General features: G+C 51.5%; 5 protein-coding genes across 5 annotated transcripts; 2 read left to right on the top strand and 3 right to left on the bottom strand.

Moving 5' to 3' along the window:
- Positions 1 to 21: 21 nt before the first annotated feature.
- TGME49_235470 (myosin A) lies at positions 22 to 9764 on the bottom strand. The gene is made up of 7 exons (XM_002368901.2): positions 8305 to 9764; positions 7098 to 7572; positions 5122 to 6521; positions 4452 to 4597; positions 4031 to 4163; positions 3283 to 3470; positions 22 to 2783 (listed from the first exon to the last, which is right to left on the bottom strand). Exons 1-7 carry the CDS (start codon positions 8404 to 8406, stop codon positions 2732 to 2734), a joined length of 2496 nt encoding a protein of 831 aa, XP_002368942.1. The 5' UTR covers positions 8407 to 9764; the 3' UTR covers positions 22 to 2731.
- Positions 9056 to 11619, top strand: TGME49_235460 (hypothetical protein). Its single transcript, XM_002368900.2, has 2 exons — positions 9056 to 10941; positions 11592 to 11619. Exon 1 carries the CDS (start codon positions 10168 to 10170, stop codon positions 10732 to 10734), a length of 567 nt encoding a protein of 188 aa, XP_002368941.1. The 5' UTR covers positions 9056 to 10167; the 3' UTR covers positions 10735 to 10941; positions 11592 to 11619.
- A 552-nt stretch (positions 11620 to 12171) lies between these two features.
- Positions 12172 to 16081, top strand: TGME49_235450 (ubiquitin-conjugating enzyme subfamily protein; the record flags this gene model as incomplete). The annotated part of the gene is made up of 5 exons (XM_018780430.1): positions 12172 to 12487; positions 13327 to 13430; positions 14204 to 14271; positions 14572 to 14623; positions 15103 to 16081. 5 exons carry the CDS (start codon positions 12172 to 12174, stop codon positions 15256 to 15258), a joined length of 696 nt encoding a protein of 231 aa, XP_018635825.1. The 3' UTR covers positions 15259 to 16081.
- A 3422-nt stretch (positions 16082 to 19503) lies between these two features.
- On the bottom strand, positions 19504 to 21004 carry TGME49_235440 (hypothetical protein; the record flags this gene model as incomplete). Its single annotated transcript, XM_002368898.1, has 2 exons — positions 20254 to 21004; positions 19504 to 19710 (listed from the first exon to the last, which is right to left on the bottom strand). Exons 1-2 carry the CDS (start codon positions 20500 to 20502, stop codon positions 19504 to 19506), a joined length of 456 nt encoding a protein of 151 aa, XP_002368939.1. The 5' UTR covers positions 20503 to 21004.
- A 611-nt stretch (positions 21005 to 21615) lies between these two features.
- Positions 21616 to 23987, bottom strand: TGME49_235430 (hypothetical protein; the record flags this gene model as incomplete). Its single annotated transcript, XM_002368897.2, has 1 exon — positions 21616 to 23987. Exon 1 carries the CDS (start codon positions 22393 to 22395, stop codon positions 21616 to 21618), a length of 780 nt encoding a protein of 259 aa, XP_002368938.1. The 5' UTR covers positions 22396 to 23987.
- Positions 23988 to 24066: the final 79 nt, after the last annotated feature.

Below are 24066 nucleotides of genomic sequence, written 5' to 3'. Positions count from 1 at the left end.
AGCCATTTTATTCCTTCAGCTGGAAAAGAAATCGCGTAGAGTTCCACGACACAAAGGACGATTTGCCACAATGTGTTTTCGGTGCGAAAAAACGAGGTGCCACAGCCACTGGTGGTCGCTGAGGCGAGAGAGTACTTTGGAGTCGGCGTTCGCTGTGTGCCAAAGAAAGTTGAAGAAATCTTTTGCTGTAAACGAAGAATGCTTTCTCTTTTGAGAGGGTTGTGTCTGAGATTCCCGTGACCGCCACTACCCTGCTGGATTGGATTCTTTGCACTTTTCTCCCATTTAGTTCACGTGCGTCGTCATTCTGTTTCCTGTTCTTCATCTCTCTACCGGCCCACTTTGCGAAACACTTTTGTATTGGACTTCAGCATCTTTGGTGCCGTGCTTGCGCGAAAGCCGGAAACGCATCCGGTACCGAAGCTGCTGATGCATGCGAACTTCAGGTCAAGGAAGCTGCTAGTCTTGGGCTTGACTCGATGGCTACGAGACCTGCCTCTTCAAGATGAAAATTCTTCATCGATCTCTCCAAGAAAAGTGCACTTTCTCTGCAGAGGCACTCTCATTACAGAGAAGCGTTTTCCTCTCTGCGACAGCGCAGTTGTCTTCTGGAGCTGCATTAGCCTATTTTACGTAACTTTTTCTCACAGCGGTATGTTTGGAGATCCTCCACATCTCGTCCATGTGAGTGCCACGCTCTTCACCTTTGTTCAGTCTTCGGTTCGTTGAAGGCTTGGAAACACTCGATATGCATGCGCAGCGGTCTTTGTCGCCAGTCAACGGCTTTAGCCGAAATCTTCAGGCAGGGAAAGCAGGATGAGAGTTGTGTCGAAACAATTCGTACGCAGGTGTCGCGCGGAAGAGCTCCCGAAGAAAGTCACATCTGCAGGAACTATGTATCCCTTTCCAAGCGTAAGTAAAAGAGCTTCGGTTGATCAAGTGTTTCTTGCGATCTGACCTGTGTGCTGCAAAACAAGTCGTCTTTGTCACAGGCTTCCGGCCCCTGAACCGAAGACCTGCCCCCACACTTTTTAGTTTCTCTGGATTCTTCAACAAAAGAAATAAATCTGCAGCATTTATCCGTGTCCCTCCTCTCACTTGTGCCTCTCTTCCTGGGCTCTTCCGCAAGCGTTCCTGCCTGCGAGATTTTCTTTCTCTGCGGAATTTGCATACGCTTGCCTTGGCCGCAGTCAGGCGCAGCGCCGCTATTCTGCCGTCTCTTCGTCTCTAATTCATCGTGAAAATGAGTTTTTCGCCGGAAAGTGGCGGCTTCCTAGATATCCGTGAAAAACTCACTGCAGAGATACCTAGAAAACATTCGCCTCTCCTCCACTCCTGCTGTGTGTGTCTGTGCCGACCCCGTAGACATGTGTATGCACTGGGATAAATCTTGAATTCTTGTTCTACGTCGGCTGCAGAGAAAGCAAGTAAAACTCTGCTTTCACAAGGATTGCAGACGAAAGGAAGGGCGCGTCCGTAGGAAACTTCATGAGAGTAATCACATGAAGCGTGTGTAATTCGACGGTGCGTATGTTCCGTATGAGGAGAGACACATTCTGTGTAAAAACGCTAGTTTGTCTTCTGCTCTCGTGTCTGTGCCGTCTTGTTGTTTTGCGAAGATCTGAGACCAAGACCGATTAGAAGAGACTCTCGGCTCTCTCTTTTCCGAGAGACAGATTTCCGATTTTTATGAAATGTCAGGCGCACACAACATGCAGGCGACGCATTCTGGATTTCCTCGCGTTTTCTACGGTTTTTGACTTGCTGTTTTTTCGTTCTTCCACGGATGCTCAGTGCGTCCACTTTCTGGCGCAACACAAACCCGCCCTCTATGTGCGCGCACACTGGTCTGTGCCTTTCCCTCGGCTTCCACGGTGACTGCTTCGGCGAGAAAACAGCTGCGACGCTCACGGCGACATCCACGACATTTGCTTCTCTCGCAGGAAGACATGCAGAAGAAAAAAGAAGATATCCCTTGTTCAGTTGCGACTTCTTTCCTGCTTCACCCGTTCTAGGCCTCTCTCCTAGATTTCGCCGCACACGAAAACCGCCACATGCTTCTCTGTCTTCTTTGCATGTTCCCTGCGGTTTTTCGCGGTGCGATGCGCGTCTCAGAGACGCTCATTTCGACCCGTTTTTCCTGCGCCTCGAGAGCGACGCATGCGCGAGCCACACAGTTTTCACTTGAAGAAGCGCGAACGCGAACTCTGGCCGTCGCCTGTGTGCGCCTTCGAACGGAACCAGCGAAAAAACAACGCACGACGGCAGTCGCGTCTGCCCAGAGAGACGTCCTTAAAGCAAACACACTACATCCTCGTCGAGACGCAAACCACACAGCAGCGAATGGACGCGCGTCGACCTACGCGTCCCCGTAGCCAAAACACGAACGTCGTGCAGCGCGACTTTCTGCGCCTTGAGAGGGGAAGCTGTTCACACGCTCGCGATCGCAGACAAGTTTGCAAACATAAACTTTCCTCGCCCTTGCTTGTGTGCGTCTCTCCTCTTGCTTCGAAACACAGACTTGCTGGACAAAGAAAGAAGGCAAAAAGAGCCACGGACTGACACCATCAGTTCCGCCTTTGATCCGCGTCCTCTACACAAAGAAGCGCACAAACGGCTCTCGTCGAAAGCAGTTCCACATACAAAACCCACACGAACGACACTCGAAGGAAACGGCGAAGAGAGAAAACAACAAATGGATGAGAAGAGTTCAAAAGGCAAACGAACGTGTCTAGAACGCCGGCTGAACAGTCGCGGGGCTGACGTTGTTGTCCACCAGGTGTCTGAACACACACAGAAGAAAACGGGGAGGGGAAACTGCCGGAGAAACAATGGCCAACAACTCGACACAACCGCGCCGCGGCGAGACTCGTGAACGGGTGCGACAGAAAACGAACGACATCATCACCTACATCGCTACTATGTACGAAGAAAAAAAGAACACAAAAATCGACGCAAAAAGAGAAACAAATACACTCAAGTCACACTGGCCAGCAAGCACCTGTTCACATTACCTCACTGTACCCCTACCTACAAATAAATAGATGCATATACAAATACACATATATATATATATATATATATACGGGTATGTATACATATATATATATATATATATGCATGTACTGGGGCTAAAAAGCAAGCAGACGACCTCAGCAAATCTCAACGGTAACGCTCCTACATGCAAATATGTGCGTATCACCTATAAAGGAGACACTGTAACACCCTGTGTACGGATGTACGTGGAGTCATTTTCGGGGAAAAGGGTGTTCGAGACTGTACCTGCGGATGTGAGCCTGGGCGCGAATGATGAAGGGGGTCTTTTTCAGCAGCTGCTTCTTGTGGCGTCTGCCAGCGTAGTACGCCTCGAGCACTGAGACGAGAGGCTCCCAAGAAGAAAGGCATTCTCTCTGAATCTGCGTCAGTTCTTTCGCGCCCGTCTGCTTGAGGAAAACCATTGTCTTCCCGAGCTACACACAGACAGGCAGAAACACGCGCTGCTTAATTAAAAAAAAGAAGAAACCGCTTCTACTCGAGAAGCCTCAACATAAACGCCCAGGGAGACTAGCTGGAAAGGTCGCTCTCTGCAGCCTTCGAAACAATGCTCGATCCACGTCGACAGGTGGAACAAACGTCCACAATCGCTCCGCCTCGAAAACCTCTCACATGCCTGTCGACTATCGATAACAGAGCACTCTGATATTTATAGAGAAAGAGGAGTACGTTTTCATGTGGATGTCTCTCCTTTTCTCCAAGAACCTCTCGAGTTCTTTCCTCTTGATCCACCTTTACTGTGCATTCACGCTTGACATCTCTGCTTATATGCATATATATACATACATATACACATACATATGTGTGCGTAGTATGTATGTATGTATTTATGTATGAATGCATGTGTGCGTATGACGAATACGAACAGATTCGGGAGTGGATTCCGGTTTGAACACCTTGCGTTTTTCTGAATCTGAAGATTCGTTGGTTTTTTTCTCTGCATGCACGGATAAAACGAAAAACATCTTCACCATACCTGGTATTCTTCGCTGGGCAGTTTGCTGCTTTTGAGGAGTCTCAGCGCAGCTTCTTTGGGGTCCAGATTTGGATTTTCAGAAACCGAGAGGTCGATAAACTTGAACTGGAAGAGGAACTCCTTGAACGGACGTCTGCACACAGAACAACCACGTCGTTTCTCTCCATGAAAATTGACATCCTCCTTTACGTCCCCGTCTGCACCCCTTCACAGGGAATCGGGGAATAACTCTGTACGTACAAATACATATATACATTCATATATATACACATTATACATAAATATATATATATACATTATATATATATATATATATATATATGGATTATTATTTACAGTGGCACACATGAGAACTGTGGTGAGTGGGAACAAACGAGTGTCCGAAACACCTGCATCTGACAACTTGGATTTTTGTGATGACCTGTAAGAGTAGCCGAGTTGACGGAGCTGAAGAGCCTCGAGGACGGAGAGCGCGTGGAGCTGAATGAGCATTTTCGACGGCACCCAGTCGAGGGGCTTCTTCGTGTCGTTCGGCTTGATGCAGCGAATGAAGTGAGGCTCGGTGCTCTGCAGAAAAAGTCAACGGGTACCCCACGTCGCATGAGACGCACACACTCCTCTCCATAACTGACTCATCTTTACACATAAATATATACATACATAAATACATATATAAATATATATATATATATACATATATATATATATCTAATCCGATACATACATGTATTCATATATATATATATATATATATATGAACATGTATATATATATATATATATATATGTATATGTATATGTATGTGTAAATGTATATATGAGATGAAAGTGTTTCACGAGTCGGGTATTTCCACATGTGTGTGTTGTACACAGAAGTTGACTGTCGACTGAATCAAGAGAGGCTCGAGAGTGTCTGAGGGATGAGCAAGTTCGTCCGAGGAAGCATGTGGATTCGTCAGGGTGGGAGGAGACTCGCGTGGAGAGGCGGTGAGCATGCAGGCTCGCTGATCCTCATGTCCGAGGCGTGAGGGCGGTCGATCTTTTTTCGACACTGGGGTGTTCGCGAGCTCTCTCCGCTGCGCGTCGGCGTACGTTGATAAGTTCCATGAGGCTCTGCAGCTGCGAGAGGAACTGCGACCCAATCAGTTGTCCCTTGGCCATCTTCCCCTTCTCCATGACGATGCCAGCGAAGAGTTGCGCGACGACGGGGTTCTTGCTTTGCTGCACGATTTCCATGATTTCTGCTCGCAGGACATCTTTGTTTTTGAAGAGGAAGCCTTCGGCGTTGTACTGGATGTCGCCGACAGTGTGCGAGATGAGGAAATTGATGTTCGGAGAGACCTTCGCAGGCTTGAACTTGGTGGTTCCTTTCAGCGCGTTCTTGCAGGTCGAGAGGAACTTTTCGTCGCTGCCTCCAGGGGCGAGGCACTGGTCCTCGAGCGCAGCGAGCACCGAGTTGTTCTTCGCCGTCAAGATCTTGATCACTTCTGCGTTCGAGGTGAAAATCAACTCCTTGGAGGAGACACCCTCGTCACGATACAGCTTGCTCTCGCGGTCGAAGACGATGTCGACGAAGTTCTTCTGCAGCATTTCGTTCGTGATGTTGATGAAGAACTGCTCCAGCGAGTTGTTCTTGAAGACTTCGAAGCCGAAGATGTCGAGCATGCCCATGAAGATCTTGAAGCCGCCCGGAGGCTTGATGCTGCGGTTCAACACGGCAATGATCCACATGAACAACTTGTCGTACATCGCCTTCGCGAGCGACGACTTGAGCATGTCTCCGTCTTCCTGCTTCCACCGGCCGCGGATCTCCTGATTCCCCGCATACGAAACCTTCCCCGTCAGCTCTTCGCGAATGCGCTCCGCGTCGAGGAAGAGCAGCCCGCAGGCCTTTTTGAAAACCTCCAAGTTCTTCCCCTCGATCGCCGCGGCGTCGTCGATCCCCCCATCCTTCGTCGCTGTCACCTCGACGTTGCCGAGCAGCAGCACTCCACTCACGATGCTCCACACGCTCGCGACTTCGTCCTCCGTCAGATTCATCGACCGGAACGACTCGCAGACTTCGTGGAACTCCGCGACGTCGTCGATCCCTGGCGCGTCCAGGCACAACGGATTGATGTACTTGTACTCCGAGAGCGGCAGGATATGGAAGCGCTCCTTCATCGCCGCGTCCGCCCCCTTGCACATTTGGTAGAAGATGTGGTACGACCGCTCCTGTTCGTCCTGCGTGAGAACACGCGACTTTTCCAGGAGAAAGGCGACGACGGAGCCAAACTTGATGCCTCCTTCGCGACCCACATCCAGCTGCATGAAGCGTCCGAAACGCGACGAGTTGTTGTTGCGAATCGTCTTCGCATTTCCAAATGCCTCAAGCACTGGATTCGCCGCCATGATCGCGTTCTGAATCCGCAAATCCATCGACCCCGTCTTCGCCGCCGCAAAATACCTCATAATCTGCTTCGTCGCCTCTGTCTTGCCCGCGCCAGACTCACCTGGAAACGAACAAGCACCGTTTACGCACTGTCCAAAGAACGCTGTGGCTACGCATCCAAATATATCCACAGACTCAAACGTAAATATACATACATACCCATTTATACATATGCATATGCAAATGCATATGTAAATACATAAATATACATATGCGTATGAACATATATATATATATATATATATAGATATAGATATGGGCATGTAAATGTAGAGATGTAAATAGAGCTCCGTAAATGCGGATGGAAACTACCACATAAAAAAGTCCACGTGCAGATGCATAAATCGGAACTTCTTCGACTTACAAACACACACACACACACATGGAAACACGGAGAAACCGACAGGGACATGCATGCATACAGAGAGAAAGAGAGAGACAGAGAAACTCATGTCGACGCCCATCGACGGAAACCGAGAAGCATGCGGCAATAGAAATCCATACACACCATACAGCCACATATACACACGTTCAAGCATTCAAGCATCCAACTGACACACTTGAATCTGACGAGATCGGATTGAACAGGTGGAACTTCGACACACGTCACTTTTTTACGGAGAACCCGAGTTCTCACCGGACACGATGATCGTTTGCGACTTGTTGACGGCGTGGAGGTTGTCGAGCGCGCGTCGGGCGGTGTAGAAAACATGGGGCGCGAGTTTGGAGAGGTCGAAAGTGTCTCTGTATCGAACAATCCAGTCGAGCGTGGTGTTCCCGAGGTCGCGGAAGGGATTGATGGCAACGACGAGCGGGTCCGCAGTCGTGTAGATTTGATTCTTCATGAAGCGCACCTTGAGGAAGTCGAGGACGCAAGGAATGTTCGTGTGAGGCAACATGCCGATGTCTCCGTACGTCATGGGGTCGATCAGGCTGTTCACATTCCACGCATTCGCCTGCGGTACTTCGAACGGTTCGTCGAAGCCCGGTGGATCGATCTGGACGCAGGTCAAGTTCCCCTTGTCTGTCCCCGCCTGCACGATGCACTTGGCAAACATCAGGTCCGGCTCCTCCTTCACCGACGGCGCCAGGTCCGTCCAGATTTGAAATCCCTATGCAAATACACAAAAGCACGAGAGACAGCGTGGTGACTCGCGGGCGACACCGGGGTCGGAAGCCAGGAAACGACCTCGGAACCACAAGCGCACTGCGGCCGGGAGAAGCACGACGGCCTTTTTCGGCAAGAGAAAAAATGGTGCACAGTCGGGGTGAACGATTCGAAAAGCGGGCAAAAACCGAAACAGAGACAGAGAGAGAGGGATGTGCTTCTCGGGCCGAGGGGCGACACACAGTTCAAGGTGGTGAAGAAACGACGAGCGCACACAATCCGTGAACAACAGAGACGACACCGAGACCTCGAAATATTGAACCCACAGCGAGTGCGACCCTATGCTGCGGCTGGGGAACTGGAGAAAATGCGCTATTTCTCAAACTTGAGTCTTCGCAGAGTCACGCAGCCCAGACCCCAGACACAAGGGCTGCTCGGGAGTCCACGGCACACACGCCTTCCGACGGCAACGAAACGCGGAAGCGCGTCCACCCGAAATATTTATCCCCTCTGCAACGTTAGAGCTCTCCGGTTTCCTCGAAAAAACGATGCAGGAACGCGTTTTACACAGCTCAAAGCGGCGCGTCCTCTGCGACCTGTTAACGCGTCGCCGCGGTGCGCGTGGGAAACGCCAAGGCTGCACCTGGGCAGAGGCACAGAGTGGTTTTCCAGCGGTTTTCGCGACATCCACTGTGGAACAAAATAAACGACTTTCAGGAAAGCGAGAAAGACGCACTTTGTACACATTGCCGGAGTGGTCGACCGCGTGGACATCGGACGACCTCTTCTTCAGCGCCGTGGCCGTTTTCAGCTCCTCAGACGTGGTCTTGCTCGCCATTTTGCTTCAGAGAGAGATAACACGAGGAAAGAGGTACAACGAAGGAGAGAAAACTTCTTTTTTCCCCGGAGAGGGTCGTCGAAGCGGCCGAGAAGAGCTGGCCAGCCGCCCTGAAACTGCAGCACCGCGCGCGCCTTCGACGGCGTGGACGGAGGAATCAGGTCGAAGGAGACGCGGAAGAGATCTCCGATGAAAAGACGACGTGAGTGTGGGAACAAGTAAGGAAAAATTTGGGGAAACTCCAAAAACAAGAAGGACGAAAATTCGAGAAAACTGGCTCTGCGACAGAGCTGCCCAAACAGCCCTCGGGTGTACATACAGCCCGCGCGCGCGCGCTCTCGCGACTTTCTGGTTCGCGCGCTCTGGGGATTCTGTCGGCGCCGAGAGAGCTCGAGGATTTTCGCCGTTTTCTCGCAAAAACGGTCCGGATACGCCTGAGTTTCTTCTCGACAGGTGCACGGGACTGTGGACGCTCACCGAGGAAACAAATCGTGGATTTTCGGAGCAATCAAGCCCGTTTTTCAGTCGCACTCGCACCCAACACGACAGCGTGCTCGCCACGCAAAGATCGATCGCAACCGACCCGACTCGCTGGCGCGCGCACTCTCCACGCGACACCACAGCTTTTCATCGATACAGCCAAGTCCCCCGAAGCGATTCTGTGCACTGGACGGTCACAGCGACACCCATGCCGCCGCTTTTTCGACGTTGGCCGTCTGGTTTCGACGGCATTCGCAAGGTCCACTTTCCACGTTGCATCTGGGGTCGTGAGGCGCAGTCGCCGTCGTCTTGAAACGTGGTGAGTGTTCGTAGACGCTGCTGCCGCAACCTCTCTTCGCCTCTGCTGTTGAGAGATGCGCAGAGCTGCCGGAGTCCCGAATGCGACAGCATTTCCACCAACAGAAACACGCCGCACACAGAGACACACTGTCCAGAACGCAGCGCTTAGCACTTTTAGTGGCGTCAATTGTGGCTCGTCAACGGACGCCGGCGGGTTTCTCGCCCAGCGCCCCGCGGTTCCTAACTGGGTGACTCGAGTCGAAGAACACATTTTAGGCGCTCATTTAGGTTCAGAGGAAATGCGATTTCTGACAGAAGCGACACTGCGGACACGGAGCTGTCGCAGGCAGAGCACATCGAGTGTTAAAACGGTCAGGTATGCTAGGCGGCCCGTCGTTCTACGCCCGTCAGAAGTGCAGATCACTTTGGAAAGATGTTACCGGCCTAGCACGACGGTCTCGTGATCACGGCGCCTGAGGGTCCCCCTGCACCCGTTGCTGATACGAGACCTACGTAGGAACCGATGTAGAAGGTGTCTAGGCCACAGCCGCTGTTGAGTGTCCCTAGTCGCGTACGAGCTGTCTGCATTGATGCGATGCGGCTGGCGTTGGTCACCGTTTCTCTCGGGTGTCTTTCTTCCACCTACAACGTGCAGCTTTGGCAGTAACTTGCAGTGAACACTTCTTATAAGAGCGTTTCTCTAAGGTGGGTGCGAAGGAGCATTTGCGGTGTAACGAACGCATCGCTGTCCTCTGTTTCTTCGAAGTTTTCCGGCCTTCCGCTGCAGGAAAGTGCCCGGATACGCAGAATCCACCGCTCTTGAGGAGTCGACGACTCGCTCCACTTTCGGGCATGTGTGAAAGCAGCAGGCTGCCACCAGTGATTGGTCGTGGGTTTGCCGTAGCGAACTGTCCAGTGTGCTGAGGAAGTCGTTTTGTCGGAAGAAAGGACAAAGAAGGTGCAGAGAGGGATGTAGACTTCATGGACTTCCACGGTGTTGAGCAGCAGAGGAATTTCGGTGAGGTCAAAGTGTCTGGAAGCAGCGGCTGGCACTGCAGGCTGCATCACGGTCACGACAGAGAAAACTGTACTTCTTCACGCTGGCGCGTCAGGCGGTCGAGGAGAAGACTGGAAAAGGTGGAGTCTCCCCACGCGGGAAGAAGCGCGAAACTGGACGGCGGGTCAGGTGTACATATATCCGAGAAAGGCGCTTCGCGGGCTTCGACCTGTTTCGCCCGGTGCCGGAGCTTTGACCCTTTTGGTGGACAAGAAACCTGGGTTGTTCTCACTGTCTGCACGAGGAAACCTCTGGTTCGCGACCGAGTCCTTGGGGGCCGGCTGTGCAAGGGAGACTCGCCAAAGGCGCTTTCGGAGTTCCGCCGGCAAGCACAGGACTTCTCAGCCTGCGCTGCAGAGAAATTCGCAGATTCTGCAGAAACAGCGAGCGAGAAACTGCCAGCGACTTTTCGCTTGACTCGAGGCTGCCTCTGGATGCTTGGAAAGGATTTGCTCCTTTTTCCACTTGCGCGAAAACTCGAACGCTGTTGATTTCGTAGTAGCTGAGAACCAGGCCGCGGCCACGCAGGTGCTCGTCAGTGTCGATTTCTGTTAATTTGCGTGGATTTTCGGGAGAGGAAAGCTGCGATCACGCGCGTATCTGCAGTTGATTGCTGTCTGCGGTTTTCCACACTTGGTTCTTCTCATTGACGGCGTTCGGAGCCTCAAGGACGTAATTCTGCTCCCGAATTCCACCCGGTAATTTGCTGTTCCGACCTCTTCCTGACCGGTGTCTCTTGTCGAGGGCTGAATTCGACGCGCGTGTTCTGCGTCGTTTCCTCCCCCTCTGTTCGTCCTTTTCTTTTTTCTCTTTCTTTTTTCTTTGTCGCACATCCTCGGGTGCGTCTCCCGCGTCCATTCGGTTTCTCTTCCTTCTCACTTCTCACACTTATATGCGCTGCGCTCCACGTGACTCTGGCGGCGTGGCCAATCTCTTGCCCTCTTTTTCGATTTCTTTCTTCTCGTTTTCTTTCGTCTCGTTCTCTTTCTTCTCGGTTTCTCCGTTTTCTCAGCTCTTCTGCCAAGCGCGTCCTCCCTGGAGGACCCTTTTCTCGCTGCATTTCGGCCAACACTGACACCCGAGTTCGTCGGAGGTTTTCTCTCTTCTCCCGCGTCTTGCTTTTTTTTGTCTCTTGCCTGTGTGTCTTCTTCGTTCTTTCTCGCGGTCTTCTCTGGGCTGAATTCTCTCTCTGGTTTCTTCGTTCGTCTTGAGTCCCGCAGGCGCATAAGTTTTTTCTCTTCCTCACGAGGGTCTGCGTCACGGCTGTCTGGTGAGTTTCTTTTTCGCGTTGTCTCGCGCGGCAGGTCGAAGTGCTTTTCTTTCCTCTCTTGTCTCTTCGGGTCTTCAGGTAACAAGCTGTTTTCTTCTGGGTCGCGAATCCCGTCTCTCTTCCCGCGTCTTCTCAATTCCAAGAGGCTGCCTGTTCGCCGCGGTGTGCCGCAGATTTCTTCTCCATTTCTGCTCGGCAGTCTGTCACTCCACTCGCTTCGCCGCAGTGGGGAGACTCTCCCGATAGTCTTCTCCAAGGTCTTTTTCAAGTCCGTCTCTCAAGGCGCGTGTCGAAACTTCGTCTCGGCCTCATCAACTCGTCATTGCTTCTCTGCGCCAGTCACCGATTTTCTCTCCATCCGTCCCCTTCTGAGTCTTCGTGAAAAATCATGTAATCTCCCCTCTCGCCCGCGGACGCTTCTTCCGACGCTCCAACCTCACCTCCCCAAGCCGTCACTGACTGTACGTACACCCCGGCGTTGAGGGTCCCCACTCTGCAAGTGGCTCTGCGTCTTCCCGCGCCTTCCCGACTCCTCTCTCTTCTCTTGTGCATCTCTGGAGCTTCTTCTTTCCGGTTTTCCCCTGAGGCTCTGCAGCTGCGTGCACTTGCTTGCTAAAGCGCTTCCTTCTCCGGACCCGCGTCACTTCCTTTTCTTGCCATGGCGACGGCGCAGCCTCGCGGGACGCCTCGGGAGCAGGCTCGTCTTCTGAAGGAGCTGGCAGATATCCAGCAACTCCAGAGAGCGCACGACTCAGAACCTGCGGCTACTCACTCGACTTCACATGGCGTCTCTGCTCAAATCGTCGGCGGAGACATCCACCGTTGGCGGGGATTCATTGCAGGCCCTCTGGGGACGCCCTACGAAGGTGGGCACTTCACTCTCGACATCGTCATTCCTCCTGACTACCCCTACAATCCCCCCAAGATGAAGTTCGTCACGAAAATTTGGCACCCGAACATCTCCTCTCAAACAGGTCAGTTTCCGCTCGAGGAAGTGTGGGGGCGAGGGGGGGGGACGCCAGAGTCGTCGCCTGCGCCATCACGGCTGCGCTGCGTTGCTCCCCCTCAGTCATCTTCTTCTGGGCGCAATATGTGGAGTTCTGTGCTGCAACACCGTCAGTGCGCATTTCCTCAAGATTGAGGAAAAATACCAGCTGTCGCGTTTCAGCAGGCGCGTCTTCCTTGCGTCCTGAAAGCCGGTCGCGTTTGAACTGTCGGCTGAGTGACCATCGTGGTCCTTCGTCTTTGCGGAGGCTCGATGACCCTGGCCATTTTCAGAGAGTCGCCATGTGACTGGAGAGTGTCGGTGTCTCTGTTCTTGACACCTGCGTACATTCAAGGAAGAATGAATCTCCGCCGCGCCCACATCTGTGGACGCGTTCATGTCAAGTCGACAAACATGCCTGTCGCACTTCACTGCTGGAAAACAGACCCTCCCATACAGCATGCACCGAGGGAACGACAACGCCTACTCACGTTTCTCTATCCATCTGTATCTCTTTCTCTACGGGTCTGTATCAATCTTTATTTGCAAGCCGTTGCATGCATGTCTGGCTGTTTGTGTGCGAAGACATATATCCGTTTTTTGTATTGGTACGCAGCGTTCCACACAAAATGGGCCTAGAGAGCTACAGGTGCATCTGCACCTCTGCATCTGTGTAGGTGGGAGGCGGATTTCTATTATTTTTCATTTAATTCTCCTAGCTTCTCCAGAAACTAAAGGTATATCAATATCTGTAGGTCCGAGTGTACATCTGTATGTATTTTTCTGGGAAACAGAAAAAATGTGCGACGCATGTTGTTGCGTTGACAGGCGCAATTTGTCTGGATATCTTGAAGCATGAGTGGTCTCCGGCCTTGACGATTCGAACCGCTCTGCTGTCGATCCAAGCGATGCTAGCTGACCCTGTTCCTACGGTACGTTTTTGGTTGCTCTTCTCTTAACATTTTTCTTTCTTTTCTTCACGTCTCTTCTCTCACATGTTCCCCTTTTTTGCATGTTTCCTGTTTTTCCACCGACTTTTTTCATTTCGTGATACTCCCTGTCGAGGTATCACCCCTTTCTGACCTCCTCCTCTTTGTCGTTGTTTTGTCTCCGGTGTCTCGTCTCTTCTCTGGCTTTTGAGGGTCCTAGTTGAAGGTCTGATAAGCCTATGCCTCATTTTCTGTTGTCTGCATGTCTGTCAATCGAATACGCATACACCCTCTCCAGCTTCGCTCTTTTGAAGTCTTCGAGTGTTTCCAGTCCTCTCACGGCTGTTTACTCTTCCAAGACATCAGAAGCTTGACTCTTTGTTCCACTGTATAGAATAGATTTCTTCGTGTAAAGTGTTCCTTGGTGTGGGTTTCTTTCTCTTTTACCGTCTGCGATCGTTCTCGCTGTTCCCGTCCTTGTTCGACTTGGTGTGCGTCGAGTTCGCTCTTCTTGCACTTGCCGTGCGTTATCACCGCTGTCGCGGAGCCGCTTTTCTCGATCCACACACACTGTGCGAGATGAGTGGAGAATTTCTGGAGAAATAAGAAAGACTCGAAGTGGAGAAGTCCAAATATCGAAATCTGTGTAAATTTGTGTGTACATTGGAACAGAGAGGACCTCTGCAGATGCCAGCCGCTTGCTCTGGGCGCCGAGTTTCGTGTTTTTCGAGCGTTTTTCAACTTGTTTTGATGATTTATCAAATTTCTGCCAACAGGACCCCCAAGATGCAGAAGTCGCGAAGATGATGATTGAGAACCACCCTCTCTTCGTTCAAACTGCAAAGTACGCACTGGCGAAAACCTTCTCCGGATCGTTCTTGAGGACCTCCCTCGCAGTGCGCTCAGTGTCCAGATCCAGGCATGGACACGCTCGGGTGTACAGACAGCAGAGGTGTCTGTACACTTCGCTCCTGCACCGGGAGACGTGTAACTCGCGATTTGCGAGAGAAGTCTTTCGTCTTCACATGCAGATGTGCTGTCCAGCGAGCTTCACTCAAAGGTCGACCTGTTGCGTTTTTTCTAGCGGGTGCATGCATTGTTTGGCTGTCTATGCGCTCCGCCGTCTGCGCTGTTGTCTGCACAGGTTGTGGACCGAGACATTTGCGAAGGAGGCGCAGGACTCTCACGAAGATAAAGTGAGACAGGAACTGAAAAATAAGGGGAATGGGAGAGAAATTGGGAGACACCAGACTCGGAAAGCTCAAACAAAGTTCCCGAAAGAGAACAAGCTCTTGCAGCTCGATCTCCGCATGCGTCGATCTTCTCTTCTGATGCCCCCTTCGTGTACATCCGTGGCTACAGCTGTGGTTGCTGTGTCTGCATGCGTGTTTGCGCGTTGGAGGGACAACTCGAAAAGTGTAGGTTATTTCGTGGCTTTTGTGGCGAGAGAGGCAAGACCATGCTGTCAGCCGATGCATCGTTGCTCTGTTTGGTGTTGCTGTTTACACGAATATCTATGGCTAGGTTCTCATCTGCGTTTTTTTCTTTGAATAAAGCACGCGCATGCATGCATTCATGCCTGAATCTATGTATATATTTGTCTCTGTGTTCACGCGGCGAACGAGAGGCGCATCATGTCGCTAGCTGCATGCTTGTGTCTCTCCATTTCTTCCAGGTTCGAAAGTTGACTGAGATGGGGTTCGCGGAGGACCAAGTGCGAGTAAGACCGCAGAAAAAACTGGGGAAATACTTTTTTGAGCAGCAGAAAAGTCCGTCTTCGGTTCTTGGATTTAGAGGCATCTGTTTTCAGTCGCGCAAGACTCGCAGCTAAAAGTGCAGACGAGAGGGTGGAGGGAGGCCGTAGAGTGTGGAACGGGCGAAGCCACGACGGCAGGAAGCCGCTTTCGCGGGCATTCTCCGAAGATAAGCCGACAGAAGTGAAGCTCGACGCAGTTGGAGTCTTTTTGTCTCTCGTTTGCGCCGAGTCGTAGAAACCTCATGGCTGTAGAGCTTCCGTCTCTTTCTTGTGTGCTCTTGCAGGAGGCTCTCCGCAGACACGACTGGGATGAAACTTTGGCTCTGAACTCCCTTGTGGAGGGCTGAGGAGGGGAAAACACGTTTTTCTGAATGCAAAGCGTTTTCTTCTTAGGTCGGAAGCTAGGAAGACATGCCCAGAAAGAACCCAGCTGTTTTCACAATTACAGAGGATGGGTGTGTCTTTGATTGGGTCTCCTTTCTTCGTTTTTGTGGCGATCTGCGCTCACGATAAAACGGATTTGCATTGGAAAGAGGTTCATTTTTTCTCTCGCTGTCGGCGAGTTCGGCGTTCCTTCTGAATGGCGCCAGAGGAAAAAACAGCTACATGCATGCAGAGAGAGCATTTGGGTCTTTTCTTCGATTTTTTCCTTCGGATCAGCTTTACGGTTCTCATTACACTTTTTTATTCTCAGGCGTCACGCATTTGTAGAGATACATGCAGACGTGTATCCACAGTTTATTTACCTATTTGTGAAACTTGTCCGCACATTTTCTTCGGGACACAGACAGGCGTATCGTCACGGTTCTCGTCCTTGCGATTCGACGTTTTCTCCACTTATCTGTGGAAACAAAGGGCATGGGGCTTCAATTTGTTGCTTTCAAGTCGCAGAGACTCGAGGAGAAAGATGAAAAAGCGCGTCAGAAGTTGTACAGAGAAGCGCATGCGACCCTCCACGCGCGGCAGTCTGCGGCACACCAGAGAAAAGAGTGCGTTCGCCGACCAGGAGAAAACCAGACAGATCAGCGAAAGAACGAAGCGCTAGAAGGGAGAAGATAGGAACCAGATGCGTGGTTAAGATATACGCATCTGTTCAGATCTTTCGGTCTGCACATGTTAAGGCAGTGTCTGTTTCGCGTGTTCGCATCACACAACTGCTGGAAATGACGCGTCCGTGGGCACACAAGATTCACCGCTGAAGAGAATGGGTGCTGTCGCTACTCCACACTTTCCGTTGGTTCTTAGCAAGCTTGAATTCAACCGCATCCAGAGGAAATCTCAAATGCACTGCGCCGTGATCCAGAGATCTGTGGTGTTGAAGAGCAGAGGAGATGCTCGCAAGTAACGACCGCATTTAAGCAGACTCTGTCTACAGAAAGCATTTGCGACCCAGACCTGTGGAATTGAAATCGAGCGCAGTGCAGCACTGGCTGCCTGAAGGCCATCTCGTGATTGTATTTTCCAGTGACGGAGAGCGCGATACCGGGGAACAGCCCGAACGGTTTTTTGCGGTACACAAATTGAGTAAACCCACTTGAATCTGAATATCTTCACAACACTATTCGTAGAAAATGAACCGTGCTTTTGCTTCACCTTGCACCGTCGCCTGCAATGACCTTGATGCGTGTGCTCTGTGAAGTCAAATCGAGACAACAGAGCGCCACTCCCAGAAAAAAAAGGGTACCGCTCCAGGCTGCATGCTCTCTATGTATATTCGCCGCACATGACGCGTTTCTGTGTGCTCCGGAAAAACTGGACCGTGTTGAACGGCAACATGGGGACGCTGTTCGGTGTCCATGAAAGGAGTAGCACGTTAGCTTGTCTGCACTGGCACTTCAAACGTTTCTCTCGCCTTTTCTGCTTCCCTAACAGTCTCTCTGCTGTGCGTTGTTTTTCGCTTGGATAAGTGCTGCCTGCGCGAGACGTTGCAGGGGCTCAACGGCAACTGTCGGTCATGAGCTTGAAACCCCAGAGGAGCAAGGATCTAGAAGATTGAGCTGTAAGGCGCTTGATGGTTACACTGGGTTCGTCTTTTCCGGTGCTTCCAGTCTTTTCCAAGTCATTCAGCTCAAGGAAACTACTTCCTGAACCTTGTCAAGAAAACAGGTTTCCTCGTCACCGTGTCCCCTGCACTCCGATGGCCGTTCGCTGTCGCCTGGTTGCGTTGCTAGCCGTGATAAAGTGCGAAGGCTTGTGGGTAGGGAGGAAACCGAGAGACGCGCCTCTATTCTCTCTGACAGAAACAGGATCCTCTCCTCAAACTGGGGTGCCTCAACCCAATCGCGGCTTGCCAGATGATGCCTCCAGGGCGGTATGGGAGACGCCCAGCATCCGTCATAAACAAATGACGGCAACAGGCAGCTTTGAGTGAGTGTCTCTGCCTGCAGGGTTGCTACAGCTGTACTTTATATCCGGAGAGACGTCCCGGTGTGTTGTGTTCCTGTGTTTCCAATGAAACTGTGGGAGACTGCTAGGGATGGAGCTCCCGGAAGGCACACTGAGGAGGTGCTCTGTCGCTGTCGAGCCTGTCCGTCGTGTCAACGTTCTGCGCTCGGCAGCGGTTTCTGGCTGTGCATATGGACGTTCAGAGAGGCAGGTTTCAACAACAAGACGCCTGAAAGTGTTAAATTTCAAGTGTCTTGCGATATAAGCGTTTGTTCCGTGTCGGTTGGGGTTGAAGCGTAGTCTATGGATCACTGTTATCACTCGTATTCACTGCGAGAGAAAGCATGTCGTATACCAGGTCTTCTCTGCTATCCAGGCAATGCCGTAATTCCTCACACTTTTCGGCGCGACCCTCGAACTTCTCTCTTGCTCATTTGTGCGCGATGAGGCGTCGCCTGACGAGTCTTATCACTGCTCTTCATGAGTCAACAAAGAAACGAAGCAGTCCCGCAAGCAAATCCTTATGACTTGTGAGGACTTCTGCCCCGTCGATGTGTTTTAAGCGCAAGAATACAAGTCCAATCAGGTGCGGTAGACATTTCCATTCGTCGCAAGCACATGAGGACCAGCGGCAACTCGACTTTTCCCTTTGCACTGTACACCGTAGCTACAAAGTGGCAGAACGCAGCGGAGGCACATGCTCTTTCGCCTTTTTCTCGCCTTCTGTCTCTAAGGAATTTGACGTAGAAACGCGCGCGCACACGCGCATAGACGCATAAAACGTCCCAGCAGTCAACCCAACAGCTCCACACACACGCACACATATCCCCATATATATATATATATATATATATATTTACTTACTTATAATTCTATATGAACACATCTGTGCAGAGTGTCTCTGCGTCCCTTTGTACGCGTCTAAATATATATATATATATATGTATATATATTAGCATGGAGGGTGCCCGTCTTTGTGTACGCTTTCACTGGTGTAATTCAACATAGAAGGCTGCGTTTGTGCCTGTGGGCGTTTCCGTCTTGAATGTGAGTGACAGCCGTTTTTTCTTGCGCCTAACAAAGAGAGACTCGAAAGAGAGAACTGGGTTTCCGCTGCCTTTTCTTGCCATTTGGATTCTATTTTTGCCGCGTGGAAATCTGTGTGGTAGTTCACGGGCGTGCTGGAGGCCACGAGCGGCTGCTCTCCGAACATGTCTTTACTACAGAAGACACGTTCACATATAGTTGCCAATATTGCTCCACAAGAGATGGTACAAAATGGAAATGTGCAACAATAGAGTATGTATTGTGTGCGTTTTCTCTAAAGCAAGAATCAGCGAGGAGTTCTCTGGTCGAGAAGAAAAGGCGATCTGAGAAGGCTCCGTTGCAAGGGGAATTTCTGTTGTGCGTCTTTTTCCGCACTGTGCCGCAAGAGGACCGAGAAAGAAAATCATGCGACTCCGAAAGGCGACCGGCCCTCCGATGCGTCTGCTTCACAATCGGTGTAGAAAGGCACAAAGGGAAACGACGCAGACGAATTTATCGGAAGAATCTACGAATAGGTTTGTCCATTCCGTGTCAGACGAAAAAAAGTTTAAAAGGGGTTTTAACCGATGGAAACATATACATTCTGTTGTTCCTTTTAGTGCAGTGCGCGCATGCTTTAAAAAAGGGCACAAAGACGCCACGAAAGAGAGAAATTGCCTGTCTTTCCAGCGGAGCTCTCCTGAAGAATCAAGAAAACTTTTCGAGAAACGCTAGGTTGTGTGTCGAAACAAGGCTCATCACTGGAGGACTCAGTCGCACTTCCCTAGCCTACAGCAAACAAACGACACACGCTTCTCTCTCCTCTCGGCTTCTTCTCAGTCTCTCCGGGTCCGCCGCGGACCTTCACCAGGTCCCACTCCCCGGCTTATATTCGGGTGCGTTGCGTCGTCAGCTCCTGCCCGAGTTGTCCGTCTCTATCAGGTCCTCATTTTGCATGGTTGCGGATATGGAGAACAGAGAGTCCAGTCGGACCTTGAAGCTTGTGACTCGTGAGAGCGGACAGACCAGAGGAACGGGAACTGCACACTCTCGCCACTCTTCGTTGCTCCTCCCCTTCTCGTCTCGGTACCGCACGCAGGTCCTCATTCGACAGTTCTACAAGGCGCAAGCCACAAATCGCCCTCGACGCCTCGTAAAGGAAACCCCACGCGCGATCACATAATTATATATATAAAAATATATTTATATTTATGTGTCCGTGTCTGGTGCCACACAGGTCTATGTCTGCACTTCAGTCTGCTTGTGTTACGGAGATTTCATTTGATCTCGGACTCCCATAGAAGGCTAAAATATACACGCATCTCTACATGACATCCACAAACGCATATACATATATATATATATATATATATATATATATATATATATATACGAATATGTATGTACGCATAGAGATATATCGAAATCTGGAGGTATCGAAATATGCACAAGGACGTGACTGAATCACCACATGTCTCTCTGCCCATTCATCTATCTATTTATCTATGTGTACTGCAATGGACGTTAAAATCAATGTATATAAATATATGTATATATGCATACGCATGCATGCTATCGGAAAGGTTGTGTGTCCTGCGGCTTCGTGTTGGGGAAGCGGGACTGAGACTTGGATGCAGAGAAAGGCACTTTATACTGTACCTGGAGAAGGATATTTCCTCTAGCATCGAGAGCCAGGAGGCTGCCGCGAAGTTCTCGCGAGTCGTTGAGCGTAATTTTGACAATTTCATCGGCATCGTCGGTTTGCCCGCCGGCAAGGGGAACGGCGTCGCAGAGCAGCTGGAAAAATCTGTCAAAGGAGCCTCCTTCGTTGCAAGTCGCGCGGGCGAGCTGCTGCCTCAGAAGAAGACACGAAGCTGCGAACGAGTCTTCCTCGAAGAGAGATTGCATTTCGCAGAGAAGACGATGCGAGACAAGAACGAGGTGCGAAAGAAGAAAGTTCCAGGAAAAAATGCAATTCGCAGAAAGAACACGAAGCAACGAGAGACGCTAAACGGAGAGACAGAGCGTGTGATCCGGCTGACAGCAGAAAGGAAGCAGAGAACCAAGCGACTAACGAGGCGACGAGAGAAAGAAGGGAGAGGGGAAAAAGAGGGGAGAGGACAGGAAGATAAGGGGATCTGGATTGCGCAAGGAGACAAGCGACCTACTGAAAGAAACGAAGCGTCAAACCGCATGTCGAGTTTTTCGTTTTCACGTATGGTACCATCTGGAGACTTGCCAGTGAAACGCGTGCTGCAGAGACTGAGTTTTCCAGGGACAGAGAGGAGACACGAACGCTGGCCGACATACGAGAGAAGCCGGAATACAGAAGAGGAAAAGAAGGCAGAACCCAGAGAGAGTATTCTTTTCTCTCCATTGTCCTGTCGCGGCACAGAGAAAACAATATCCTGTCTCCTCTGCTCGCGTCTGCAGTCTTTCCTCTCGGCCCTCCTTTCCGTGACTTTTTCGCGCCGTGAAAAAGTGCGTTGTGCGGTCCCTGGGGGTCGAGCTGCGAGTGTGTTTGCGACAATTCGGTGTGTTTGTATTTTGTCTCTCTCTCTCTCGCTCGCTTTTTGTCCCTTCCTTTCCTCCGTTCTCTCCTCTCTCATCTCTTCTGCACTCTCGTCCTCAAGACAGACGCCCGAGCGGGCGACTGACCAACTGGTGCCAGTGTCAGTCAGTGGTGGTTTTATGAGTCTGAGCGTGTGTGTCTCGGCAGCTCCGAAAGGATGTACGGAGGAGAGCTCCAGAAAAGGAAGGTCGTCGTTTCAGCAGAGTTTCGAACCGTCTCTTGTCCGGAGAAAAGTCTTGTTTGTTCCCTGCTTCTCTGCGACGGCCGCTCTCACGCTCTCCAAACTTTCTCATCTCGGAGAGCGCCGCTCGCAGCGCGTGAGCGGCTTTTCGGGCGCCACTCTCCTTGCCCCTTCAGCACGGGATCGGCTTATAGACGAAGAAGAGGAAGACAGATTCCTTCACGAGAAAGCAAGGGGTTGTGTGGAAACGAGCTTTGTTCGGACTTTTTCACGCGTTTCTTGCTTTCCGACCTTTCGCGCTCGCACGAGATTTTCCGCGGGCGTCTTCTCCCGGAACCGTCGCGTTTTCGCTTCTTAGAGAGACGGAGAAAAGTTGAGGGAAAAGAAGAAGACGGGGAAGAAGCGTCTTCAGCGTACACCGACGAAAAAAGAATCGGCAGTTTGTCTCTCCCCGGAGAGAGAGCGAGGAAGAATTTTCTTTCCTCGTCTCCACGTGTCCATTGGCGGTTTTTTTCGATTCTGCGGAGGAAGCAGGAAGTCTCCTTTGTGTCTCGCCGTGATCGTTCGCCGTCTCTCTCTTTCGCGGAAAAAGGCAACTTGATCCCGACGCGCTCTCGGCTTTTCGTTTCTGCGGTGTTGGTCGAGCAAAAACGCGTGGCTTTTCGAAAGCTCCCGAGAGCGCGCTCTTTTTGGCTGCGTTCTCCCGCCCCGCCCGTCCACCCTCGACTTCTCGTTTCGTTCTTTGCCGGCTTCTTCTGTTCGCCCCTCCTGGTGTTTCGTTTTTCTCTTCTGTAGGTAGCTCCACACACACACACACGCGCGCAGCAGTCTTGAAACGAACGCGCGGACTTTTTCTTCGTGCTTCTCCACCTTCGTCACCGAGTTTTTCCGGCTGGCGTCGAGCCTCGTATGCTTCTCCGGACAATCGGCCGGAGAGTCGCGTTCTGCCGCCTTCTCGTCTCCTCTCGCCGGCGTTTCGAGCCACCTGCTCGGACGCGAGCCGTGGAGACCCAGAGTTCTTCTCTCCCTCGAAGGTCTCGCCGTTCATCGGACGCTCGACTCTGCGAGCAGGCGCGGCGCTTCTCGGAGGCCGAGGAACTTCTCAGGTAGCTCTGCCTGCGATCGTGTTTGGCGCCTGTCGCTGCCGCCTGTCTCCTCTGTCTCCGTCGCGGAGGTCAAGATGAAAGGCTTGCGGGGCGACTCCCGCGCCCCAGAACAAAAATCCCGAGAGGGAGGGTCAAACAGCTCGAACGGCCTCCCTGTGCAAGCAGAGTGAACGGACCTTCAAGGAACGCCGCGAGTGAACGAGAGAGAGAGAGTCAGGAAGAGCTTCGGGGAGACGGAAGGACAGACCCGGCGACGCTCCCTGGCAGACGCCGGATGCTCGTCTGTTCAGATGCAAAGACCGCCAGTCTTCGCGTAAGCAAAACTGTCTGACAAAGCGAGGAGACGGCGCTGTCGCCGGCGGAGACAGCCTGTCCCTCTTCCTACGCAGTCGTTTGTGTGCCATCTGCACTTCGCGCTTCTCTGCCATCGATGAGGAGAGAAAAGCAATGATAGTTTTTCCTGGCGCGACAGGGATACAGGGAAACAGGAGCGTTTCTCCTTTGTTCTCCCTCGGCCTTTTGCAGCCTCCAGGAGGCCTTCTCCGCCCACCACCCCTGCGTCTCTCGAGTGGGGCGCGGATGCAGGCGCCCAGACTCTCTCTCGGCTGGCTTTCCTCAGAAAAGATCTTTCTCTTGGCCCCAGTGTTCTTGACAAAGACGCTTCTTTCCTAAGCTGAAGCAAGTTTGGTGACTCCGCTGGCGGGTTGTCGACTCTCTGGAATGTGGATTTCTTCCATTCACTTGTAGCGCTCCTTCAACTCCGGGGACTCTCTTTCAGCTGCAGACCCATCTGCATATTTTCATGTGCTCTACTTGTATAAGCCGTGTACAGCACTGTTTTTTACGTATATGGATACATCTTCACTGTCGGATATTTTATTCATCATTTTGCATATCTGTGCATTTGCATGTATGCGCATCTCTTTCTGTATGTGTATGTAGACACAGCAATCGAACATACATCTGCAGAGCGCTTCACGCTCGTCTGAATATCCATGCATTCGCGAACGCACCGTGTTCCGGTGTCTTGCTGAGTTCCAACTTTCATGGAAAAGCGGCAGCGTGCCTTCTGGCTTTCAGTGAATTTCTCCAGGCAGGTTTGCTGTCGGCCTTCTCTCCGGAGGAATCGAGAGCTGGACCCTCGCTCTTTCTCTTGTTCGTTCACCGTCCTGTAGTCTCCTTTGGCGTCGACTTGCTCAGCTCTTCTGGCTGCTCGCTCCGTCTCTCTCAGTTTCCTGTCGCCCCCCTTGCCGCTTCCGGGCCTTTCTCGCCATTTCGTCGTCATCGCTGCATGCGCGCATGCGCCCAAGTTGGTCTAGCTGGACCATCACGTGCAGAGCGCCGTTGTCGTTTTTGTCTGCAAGAAGACGCGCAGTTCCTTTTCTTGTCTTGGCGCGCAGTTCTCTCCCTTCTTCGTCAACTCTCCCGTGTCGCTGTCGTCTTGCCGGTTCTTGAGCGTCCGCCGCAGCTCGAGGCCCAGGAGTCTCGCTGCGTGGATCCGTCGTCTTCCGTTTCCTCGTCTTTCTGTCTTCTGTTGACGCCTCTCCTCAGTTAGCATCAAGACTCCCCTCTGGGACCCAAACGCCGCAAGTCGAGGAAGCAGGAGGGATTTG

This window comes from Toxoplasma gondii, chromosome X (genome assembly GCF_000006565.2).
Source record: "Toxoplasma gondii ME49 chromosome X, whole genome shotgun sequence".
NCBI classification, from domain to species: Eukaryota; Apicomplexa; class Conoidasida; order Eucoccidiorida; family Sarcocystidae; genus Toxoplasma; species Toxoplasma gondii.
Note: the sequence above shows the minus strand (reverse complement) of the source record. Positions and strands in the feature narration are given on the sequence as shown.

What these genes read in the sequence shown, in the direction of transcription:
- TGME49_235470 (XM_002368901.2), bottom strand. Translation starts at nt 8,406, where the DNA reads ATGGCGAGCAAGACCACGTCTGAGGAGCTGAAAACGGCCACGGCGCTG. An exon ending in GCAAACGATCATCGTGTCCG is followed by an intron (nt 6,522 to 7,097) that starts GTGAGAACTCGG and finishes GTTCGTTTCCAG; the next exon opens with GTGAGTCTGGCGCGGGCAAG. An exon ending in TGCCCAGCGAAGAATACCAG is followed by an intron (nt 3,471 to 4,030) that starts GTATGGTGAAGA and finishes GTCTGTGTGTAG; the next exon opens with CTCGGGAAGACAATGGTTTT.
- TGME49_235460 (XM_002368900.2), top strand. Translation starts at nt 10,168, where the DNA reads ATGGACTTCCACGGTGTTGAGCAGCAGAGGAATTTCGGTGAGGTCAAA.